This window comes from Xyrauchen texanus, chromosome 23 (assembly GCF_025860055.1).
Source record: "Xyrauchen texanus isolate HMW12.3.18 chromosome 23, RBS_HiC_50CHRs, whole genome shotgun sequence".
Taxonomy (NCBI): domain Eukaryota; kingdom Metazoa; phylum Chordata; class Actinopteri; order Cypriniformes; family Catostomidae; genus Xyrauchen; species Xyrauchen texanus.
In genome coordinates this window covers 2,118,121-2,129,153 of record NC_068298.1, presented here as the reverse complement: position 1 = coordinate 2,129,153, position 11,033 = coordinate 2,118,121, and the positions used below count along the sequence as shown (strand labels likewise).

The 11,033-nt window shown below is 39.2% G+C and overlaps 1 protein-coding gene across 1 annotated transcript in view; it reads left to right on the top strand.

The window, feature by feature from the left end:
* The window catches only part of LOC127663425 (homeobox protein CDX-1-like), a 16,428-nt gene extending 5,611 nt beyond the window's left edge, over positions 1-10,817 (top strand). Inside the window, exons 2-3 of the mRNA XM_052155017.1 lie at positions 8,305-8,453; positions 10,302-10,817. Coding sequence (XP_052010977.1) covers positions 8,305-8,453; positions 10,302-10,481 — 329 coding nt within the window. The 3' untranslated portion in view covers positions 10,482-10,817. The remainder of the gene's footprint in view (positions 1-8,304; positions 8,454-10,301) is intronic.
* Positions 10,818-11,033: the final 216 nt, after the last annotated feature.

Below are 11,033 nucleotides of genomic sequence, written 5' to 3'. Positions count from 1 at the left end.
GGACCTTAGTGCACTGATAAGGGAACAAGAGTTTGTGTGTGTGTGTTTGTGCACGTCAGCTAAAACTATTGGAGAAAAGGGAAGAACACTGTTGAGAAAGAGTTTCAATCTTGGAAAGAGTTCAACTATTTTGACTCATAATGTCTGCTTTTGCATGCAATAATAACTCAATAATTACACTAACAATGAAAACACATTATGCATATTTTACTATAACTACTTATTAGTGTATATTGTTAATATATATCTACATTGTTACCATTAGAGTGGTGCTTGTTGGGCAGAATTGAGAGGACGCCAGGTAGAGTTCATTTATTACTATGACGTGCGCAGACACCGAGGCTACACCAATCCACAGATGCAGTTTATTGTGCAACTAATAATTCTTTTTTAATACCAATTATTTTATGAATAAATTGCCCCGTCTGTGTGAGTGAGAGTCCCCCAGGCACTAGGGGTTGCATCAGGAACAGCATCCGTCGAAAAACCTGTGCCAAGTCAAACATGCGGATCACGGATGTTCCGCTGACGGGACCCCAAACGGGAGCAGCCGAAAGAAGACATTAATGTGCTGATGAGGCTCATTTCTGTATACTCGCATTTCTTTGCGTGCCTTCGCTTCAATTTAGATCACGTGATTGTCTAATCACAATAACAAAATATGCATTGAAGTTCGGATGAAGATATTTATTAAACTGTAAAATCAAGCAGAATCCTCCACAGAGGAACATCGGCACCGATTTTTGCCGTTAACCGTTTTTTATCCAGAGCGGCTTACAGTACATTCAAGGGACATTTGATCAGTTTGTGCACGGTTAAATAAAAAGAGTAAAGGACCGGCAGCAAGTTACCGTACATTTAACGTTACTGTACATTTAACGTTACCGTACATTTAACGTTACTGTACATTTAACGTTACTGTACATTTAACGTTACTGTACATTTAACGTTACTGTACATTTAACTTTACTGTACATTTAACGTTACCATACATTTAACGATACTGTACATTTAACGTTACTGTACATTTAACGATACCGTACATTTAACGTTACCATACATTTAACGATACTGTACATTTAACGTTACTGTACATTTAACGTTACTGTACATTTGACGCTACCGTACATTTAACGATACTGTACATTTAACTGATACTATACATTGTAACGCTACCATACATTTAACGATACCGTACATTTAACGATACTGTACATTTAACGTTACCGTACATTTAACGCTACCGTACATTTAACGATACTGTACATTTAACGTTACTGTACATTTAACGCTACCATACATTTAACGATACTGTACATTGTAACGTTACTCGATACATTTAACGATACCGTACATTTAACGATACTGTACATTTAACGATACCGTACATTTAACGTTACCGTACATTTAACGATACTGTACATTTAACGTTACTGTACATTTAACGCTACCGTACATTTAACGATACTGTACATTTAATGATACTATACATTGTAACGTTACTCGAACATTTAACGATACCGTACATTTAACGATACCGTACATTTAACGTTACCGCACATTTAACGATACTGTACATTTAACGTTACTGTACATTTAACGCTACCGTACATTTAACGTTACTGTACATTTAACGCTACTCGTACATTTAACGCTACCGTACATTTAACGATACTGTACATTTAACGATTACTGTACATTTAACGTTACTGTACATTTAACGCTACCGTACATTTAATGTTACTGTACATTTAACGCTACTGTACAATTAACGATACTGTACATTTAACGCTACTGTACATTTAATGTTACCGTACATTTAACGATACTGTACATTTAACGATTACTGTACATTTAACGATACCGTACATTTAATGTTACCGTACATTTAACGATACTGTACATTTAATGATACTATACATTGTATGCTACCGACATTTAACGATACCGCATATTTAACGATACTGTACATTTAACGATACCGTACATTTAACGTTACTGCACATTTAACGATACTGTACATTTAACGTTACTGTACATTTAACGCTACCGTACATTTAACGATACTGTACATTTAATGTTACTGTACAATAAACGATACTGTACATTTAACGTTACTGTACATTTAATGTTACCGTACATTTAACGATACCGTACATTTAACGTTACTGTACATTTAACGTTACCGTACATTTAACGATACTGTACATTTAATGTTACTGTACATTTAACGTTACCGTACAATAAACGATACTGTACATTTAACGTTACTGTACATTTAATGTTACCGTACATTTAACGATACCGTACATTTAACGTTACTGTACATTTAACGATACCGTACATTTAATGTTACCGTACATTTAACATTACTCGAAGGAATAGAACAATTCCTTCGAGTTTGTACTATTTACTGGTTTATTTTTGACCGTGTTTAAATGTTCAGCTTTTACTTTTTTACATAAAACGATATTTGTTAATCGTCAACATCGTTGCATTTTTGATAACGTCTTCATAACAACCATGTTATGCTGTAAGTTCATCAAAAACATCAAACACTAATTTTTCTGATATCACTTCCTGTTTTTGCTTTTATGTTTTGATGTGTTATTGCCACAGCAAGGTAGGATGAGACATTCAGGCTGACATTAGGTTTTGTTTTCCAAGTAGCACAGTGCAACAACTTGTGTTTACTTAAACACAAACTGACTGGCAGGAAGATGATAACATAATAATAAAGAAGGTCCAAGGTGCCAGCGCAAGAGATCACCATAATGGTGACTTCAAACAAAACAACAACACTAATGCAACTAAGACTTCTATTACGTCTGAATAAAAACTTTACACCTTTGCTTTGTTTTTTACCATTTTTGTTGCCCAAATACATTGCCATAGCATACATACTTACCGAAGTGCAAAGACTTTCACCATTATTACCCATAATGCAGTGCTATACTGTTATTTGACTGTGTACAGCATTCTTTAATTTTTCATAAACAATATTCTGTTCAATCCTGGCAACATTTTACATGTAATATGTCCATTGCTTCAAAGGTTGATTTGTAATTTTTTTTTATCTGACTTCTCGTTAGACAGACAAGTGAAGGCTGATGTGAGATGATAAAGATCAGAGGGGGGGGGTAAAATATACTAAATATATCATAATGCCACTAGCTTTCACCGAGATGCTATCATGATTCTGGCTTTGCTAATGCCATGCTCTACCAGTTGAGCTACAGGAGCCCCTATATATCGGATATGTTGACCTGTCTCTTATGCCAGGGCATTGCGGTGTGGTTTTCTAGGGTATTTACAGGCCCAAGTCAAAAACCGCACCCTCAAGTCTCTAGATTCTCAAGTCACGAAACCATCCTTCAATGCAAGTCTGTTGGATTTTATCGTCCACTAGGTAAAAATCAAAAGTCTGCTCTTGTAATTTGAGGGATCATTCACATCGACTTCTGTTGGTTATTATTGGTATTCTGGTGGCACAATAAACTGTTTTGGGGATTTTATTACTTGTAGTCTTTGTGTCTGTGCCCTTCATAGTAAGGGATGTTTAAGAACTTTTTTTATCGTTCTATAAATCAAATAAAATATTTGGCTGATTAATTGGTTATCGGCCATTTCCACCACCTTCGTTATCTGTCCACCTATAATTGTGAATTTCATGCAAACGTCTGCTCTTAATTATCAGCCCTTTATTTGAAGATATGACCTCAAATCAAAATCTCTAATTGAACTCCTGAAGTACAACCCCAATTCTGAAAATGTTGGGACAGTCGAGTGTTTACCCCTGTGAAGCATCACCATTTCTTCTAATAACACTTATTAAGCATTTAGGTTTCCCCATTCATCCATTATGCAGGTCTTCAGCTGCACAATTGTACTGGGTCTTCATTGCCGTATTGTGCGCTCTATAATGCGCCACACATTCTCAATTGGAGATGGTCAGGACTGTAGGCGTGCCAATCTAGCACCCGCTCTCTCCGCTTATCCGGCCAGTGTGTGGTTTGAAGTTGTCCTGCTGGAAAATGCAGGGACATCCCTGGAAAAGACGGTGCTGGATGGCTGTAAATGCTGTTCCAAATTATTTACATATCTGTCTGCATTATTGGTGTTCTCACAGATGTGCAAGTTACCCATGACATGGGCACCGACGCACCCCTGGCCCATACAGACACTGGCTTTTGGACTTGATGCTGATAACAGCATGGATGGGCCTTTTCTATAACTATTTGACATGTGGAAATGTGGTTCAACTCTCCATCTAAGATGAGATCGAGCCCAGAGAAGTCGGCAGCGCTTCTGGACAGTGATGATGTACGGCTTCTCCTTTACATAGTAAAGTCTTAACTTGCATCTGTGGATGCAGCGGCGAGTGGTGTTGACTAACAAAGGTTTACTAAAGTTGAGAGCGAGCCCAGAGAAGTCGGCAGCACTTCTGGACAGTGATGATGTACGGCTTCTCCTTTACATAGTAAAGTCTTAACTTGCATCTGTGGGCGAGTGGTGTGACTAACAAAGGTTTATTGTTGAGGCAGCCCAGAAAGTCGGCAGTACTTTGGACAGTGATGATGTACCTTTACATAGTAGTCTTAACTTGCATCTGTGATGCAGCGATGGTGTTGACAACAAGGTTACTAAAGTTGAGAGCGAGCCCAGAGAAGTCGGCAGCGCTTCTGGACAGTGATGATGTACGGCTTCTCCTTTATATAGTAAAGTCTTAACTTGCATCTGTGGATGCAGCGGCGAGTGGTGTTGAGTAACAAAGGTTTACTAAATTTGAGACCGAGCCCAGAGAATTTGGCAGCGCTTCTGGACAGTGATGATGTACGGCTTCTCCTTTATTGGCTTCTTCTTTACTGATCCATGCTCAGTTTTATTGTAACTGTCTCGAAAGCCTTTATTGTTGTCACACATTATACAGACATTTTTGCATATATACAGTGAAATGTATTTGTTTTCAACAAATAGTGCGCAGGGTCAGCCATGAAACGACCCCCCTGGAGCAGATAGGGTCAAGGGCCTTGCTCAAGGGCCCAACAGTGGCATCATGGCGGTGCTGGGGCTTGAACCCCTGACCTTCTGGTCAGTAATCCAGATACTCAACCGCTGAGCCACCACTTCTCTTTTTGCATATCCCAACTAAACTGGGGTCAGAGTGCAGGGTCAGCCATGATACGGCCCCCCTGGAGCAGGTAGGGTCCAGGGCCACCACTGGCACTAACTCTCAGCATATCGGCCAGCAAACATTAAGCTGCAGTTCTAAATGGCAAGTCATTCGTTACATTTAATTAAAGAGCCACAGGGATTTCAACGCACATTTTAATTTCTATTTGTCACCAATTTCCCCAAAGTGACAATTTTGATCTTAAAATGGGATGGAAAAACTGCTTTATTCACAAATTGTTTCTGATTCACAAAATTCTTATGTATCCTAAGAACTTTCTTATTAAAGAAGTATTAAGAAGTATTTTATTGGTAAGAATGTTTCGTGAATCTAGTTGCATTGGGAAACAGTTGCTGTTAGTTCTCAAGGTCGTGTGTATGTTGATGATGCAATCGTACCACAGCATGGACCAAGAAGTACAATATAAAAATAGATGAGCAGGAGGAACGGGTGAAATTAAACGTGGGTTTGGAGCACGACACGGAATCAAGTGTGAAAACAATCTAGCATTAACTAGTTCTCCACCAACAGCGGACAGATTAATTTTGCTGATGAAACTTTCATCACTGACAAACGCTCATCTAACACTCCAGTGACATGAAGAATACCTCAAATCATGCGGCTTAGTGTGCTATTATTCCTCTAAGTGATCAGATTTAGGATGTTAAAATACGCAATAAATCTTATACTTACAGTACATTGAAGGACGACTCAAGACATCTAATATCACAAAGACTTGAGGGCGCACTCACTTAGGCACCTAGCAACCACCCAGAACACCTTAGCAACCGTATTGCAAAACATTTGTTCGGACACAGTGGCGTAGCAGGTTCGCTGTCCTTTTCTGCATATCGCGACACCGTTTTGTGGCCGTTCTGTATTACGGCGGCGGCTCATTTGAGCTTATCGTGGCCCATTCGGCCCGTACAGTTCTCCCGATGGCCAGTCTGCCCCTGATTGGCCTCAAAGTGCGTCGGCCCACCAGGAAAATGCCCAGTATGCCAGATTACCAGTCCAGCCCTGCTACAGGGGACTTTAGTAGAGGTTTTAAGCGTTATATTGTGAGCAGCTGAGCATGACCTTTATCAAAAGACAACAATATATGGTAAGGCTATAGGGTTGTTTCGGCTCATGAATCTCACCTGTGATTGGCTGGATGGTCGCTTCTCCTTCTTCTTAGCGTTTGCATTGCGTGCCCAGCCACAGAACAGCATCTTGTTCAGCCAAGTGTAGAGCCTCGAGTCCGCCGTTGAAATGAGTTAGCGGACACACGTTGACAATTCGCTGCGTGGTTTCTGGTTCCCCACAGCTGCAGTTCGGGTTGGTGGCTTGACCCCACCGAACAAGGTTGACTGCACATCGACCCTGTCGGTTCAGCGTTGACCAGTGTCGTCGAGGAAGGTTGAAGCCAGGAGGACAGACAGATGGCTCAGCTACGAGTGTGTGGTTCACAACATGAATGGATGGTCGCTCAGTCAGCCCAAAATGCAAAGAATACTGTATATAAATACACCAGCTGGACTACATATGGGCTTAGTTTGGAAAGTGTGGGGGACATAATCGCTTTGTTGAAAGAGTGCGTTGCTATGCCCCTGAATCAACAACTGCACGCAAAGCTGGATTCACTTAAACAATATATATATATCTTAAAAATGCTAAATGAGTGAATAATACAGTTCCCATGTCCATTCATATGAATATACTGTACAGTTGCTCCAAAAGTCACACTTAAAATGGTTTGAATGCCACCAACACATCACTTACTTAAAATTCATTGAAAAAATTACCCAGAAAAGTGAAGTTAGCTCTAAGAAAAACTTCTGTTGCATTTCAGACATGCAGATCACTCTTGCTTTCATATCTTGTGATTTAATGCAATGACATTCAGTGTATATTAAGTGATAAATCTGCATATATTTATATAAAAATTTGAACTGACGCCGTGTAACAATTTGTCAGTTTTGCATCATGTTTGGTTGTGTAAGATGAACTAGCATGCGGTGTAGCCTATGTGGTTAGCGCTAACACCAACTGATCACAAGAGGAAATAAAACAGAGGGAGGAATATTCAAGTGGTTTCCCATTTCGCTCGTCATACCACACTGATATTCTCCATCACTGTGTGTGTGCAAAAAGCCTGTTTAGATGGTGAATGCGATTATGAAAACAGGAAGTGAGATCTTAGCTGCTGTCCTTCCTTTTTTTTAACAGCCAAACACTTTAATAAGAGCTCGGCTTATCTATCGGTCTGTCTGTCAGTAAACCAGCTGTGAAAACACTTGGCTGCTTTTGCTTTCTGGAAAGTTATACATTTATTAAGTCGTGCATCTCTGTATTGATGGATTGCACTTTAAAATTGTGGTTTACAAGTCTGGAAAAATTATGGAAATTAATAAAACCTTTTAACAGTTTATGATTTTGCTCTTTGTTGGATGCACCATTTTGCTAATTGTTTTGGCCAATACAGATATCGATTTTAACACAAAAAAACAACAACAGGCCAATACTGATAGTTAGCCACTTAATCACCTTTTTTATGCCACCAGTTCACTGTTTTGGATAGGAATTATGCATTAAAAAATTTAGAAAGATACCTCAACAAAAGTCCATTTTATTATTCTAAAATATTATAATTTCCATTGAACATTCAGAAGATCAGGCCAGAAGTTTAAAGCCACAATGAAAGATAAATACAAGATAAACAAGATTGTATACTTCTTAACAATAAAACTCTTTTTACATATTCAACATGCTTTACTTTTTCAGATTTCATTCATTAGGAAGATATTTATTTATTTACACACAAAAAACAAAACTTCGTAAAGTGCATTCAATTTACGGAATTAATTAGTAATTAACCATCAGATTTTCATATCGGCATTTTCACGCCCATGGTTTTAATTTGGTCAATAATTGTCCGATAAAGTTTGGTAGCTGATAAATCGGTGCATGCATCCTTAAACCTCCCATTACACACTCAAACAGTGCAAATGCACCATCCAAGCTCTGCAACTGTGGCATACGTTTTTAAAAATACTTATTCAGTATTTACAAACAAAAGTATTGGTCAAAAGACATGGGAACCATTTATTAAAACATTATTAAATATAAAACATGTGTTCTGATGACAGGAGGAAAAACGAGGACAAAGGACAAATACCGAGTGGTGTACAGCGACATTCAACGCCTGGAGCTGGAAAAAGAATTCCACTTCAGCCACTATATCACCATCAGACGGAAGGTGGAGCTTGCGTCGTCCCTGAGCCTATCAGAACGCCAGGTACATCTAACAGCAGATTTTCCCAGAAGTCAAATGGCCATTGTTCAGATGTGGTCTCACAGAATCACGATACTATACTTACATTTTTGCAAAGTGATTTTTATGTGGCTCATTGTACATATCACGTCAGTTTCCAGGTGAAGTGAACACTAGAAGTGCTACAACGTTTGCTTGTTAATGTTAGCTTGTTCGAGTGTGATCAACTGACAGAGCGTTGCACTTTTGATGTAAAAGAGTGAAATATCACATTGACATAAGTATTCAGATCCTTTGCTGTGACACTTGAAATTTAGCTCAGGTGCATCCCATTTCTCTGGATCATCTTAGAGATGTTTCAACACTACGATTGGAGCAAATTCAATTGATTGGACTTGATTTATAAAGGCACACACCTGTTTATATAAGGTCTCACAGCTGAAAATGCATATCAGAGCAAAAACCAAGCCATGAGGACAAAGGAACTGCCTGCAGAGATAAGAGACAGGATTGTGTCGAGGAAAAGATCTGGGGAAGTCTACAAAAAAGGTTCCAGCTTCATTGAAGGTTCCCAAGAGCACAGTGGTCTCCATAATTCTTAAATGGAAGTTTGGAACAACCAGGACTCTTTTCTAGAGCGGGCCGCCCGGCCAAACTGAGCAATCGGTGGAGATGGGCCTTGGTAAGAGAGGTGACCAAGAAACTGGTCACTCTGATAAAGCTCCAAAGATCATGTGTGGAGACGGGAGAAACTTGCAGAAAGACGACCATCACTGCAACACTCCACCGATCTGGGCTTTATGGCAAAGTCGCCAGATGGACGCCTCTCCTCAGTGCAAGACACACAAAAAAGCTCCTAAAGGACTCTCAGACTGTGGTATGATGAAATGAAGATTGAAGTGTTTAGCCTCCAATCCAAGCATCATGTCTGGAGGAAACAGGTACAGCTCATCACCTGCACAATACCATCCCAAGGGTGAAGCATAGTGGTGGTAGCATCATGCTGTGGGGGTGTTATTCAGCAGCAGGGACTTGGGGACTGGTCAGGGATGAAGGAAAGCTGAATGCAGCAAAATACAGAGATATCTTTAATACCTGCTCCAGAGTGCTCAGGACTTCAGATTAAAGCACACAGCTGAGACAATAAACAATGCAAGAGTGACTTAGGGACAACTCTGTGAATGTTCTTGAATGGCCCAACCCAATCGAACACCTCTGGAGAGACCTGAAAATGTCTGTCCATCAACGCTCCCTATCCAACTTGACAGAGCTTGAGAGGGTCTGCAGAGAAGAATGGCAGAAAATCCCCAAATCTAGGTGTGCAAAAGCTTGTTACTTCATACCCAAAAAAGACTTGATCTGGCAAAGGTGCTTCAACAACGTACTGATTTAAGGGTCTGTATACTTATGTCAGTGTGATATTTAAATTTGTTCTTTTTAATAAATTATGGGGTATGGAGTGTTGATTGATGTAAAAATAAAACATTATTTAAAGCATTTTAGCATAAGTCTGCAACATAACAAAATGTGAAAAAATTTAGGGGTCTGAATACTTTCTGAATGCACTGCACTCTTGTGCAACCTCTGCGTCCTTCTGCATGGATGTTGCATTTTGGCTTCGCAATAGTGCTCGTTTAAAGTATCACAGTTATATTATAACATGCTATTTCACTTGCAGTACTAATATACTGTATTATTTTCACCCAGAACATGCATTTGTGTTCAGAAGCTAATACTCGCTTACTACTGAATACAGCACTGCATGCACTACATTCAGCCTAGAGACCTTTGTAGATAGCAAGTGAAACTGTAGCCATTATTCCACATCAGCTGTTACAGATGTGTAAATGACCTCAACTCTCTGATTGGCAGGTGAAGATCTGGTTCCAAAACAGACGAGCTAAAGAAAGAAAAATGAACAAAAAGCGAATTCAACAGGCCCAAGAGAGCTCTACGTCCAATGTGCCCGTCCACAGCAACATCGCCATGGTTTCCAGCACCAACGGTTTGATGACAGACAATACATCGAGCAACATCAAAGATGAATATTGAGAAGTCTTTAAACCAGATGGATAAACAGTTTCAAATGTTTACACGGATTCAGCGACACTGAACGTTCATATTGCACTACACGGATGACACGCAAACACAGTTTATTGTGAATAAGCACACAGTATTTTAATTTTGAAAGAATGAATCTCAGCGTATGAAGAAACACGGCGTAATATTTTCTCAATTGTTTTGCGTACTGCTTTTGATGTGGCCTCACTAACTAGTGATTTTGAAGTTGTATTGTATGACAGTATATTTAAAGTGCCTGTATCACCACTGTTTTGCTTTGCTATGTACAATATTTGACACCTACTGGATCATGAATAACTGCCTGGACTGGTGCCTCAGTGTGATTAGTCATTTATGAAGTCTTTAATTATAATAAAAAGAGAATATTTGACGAGGATTACAAAGACAGACTGTAAACACAGTGGAGTAAATGGAAGTTTTTGGTGCTGATGAGTCACTTTTGCTTTAAAATCGAGTAAATAACCATTTCAATTGTTTTCTCACAGAAACATGTCCGTCACATTTGACCCTAAATATAAATAA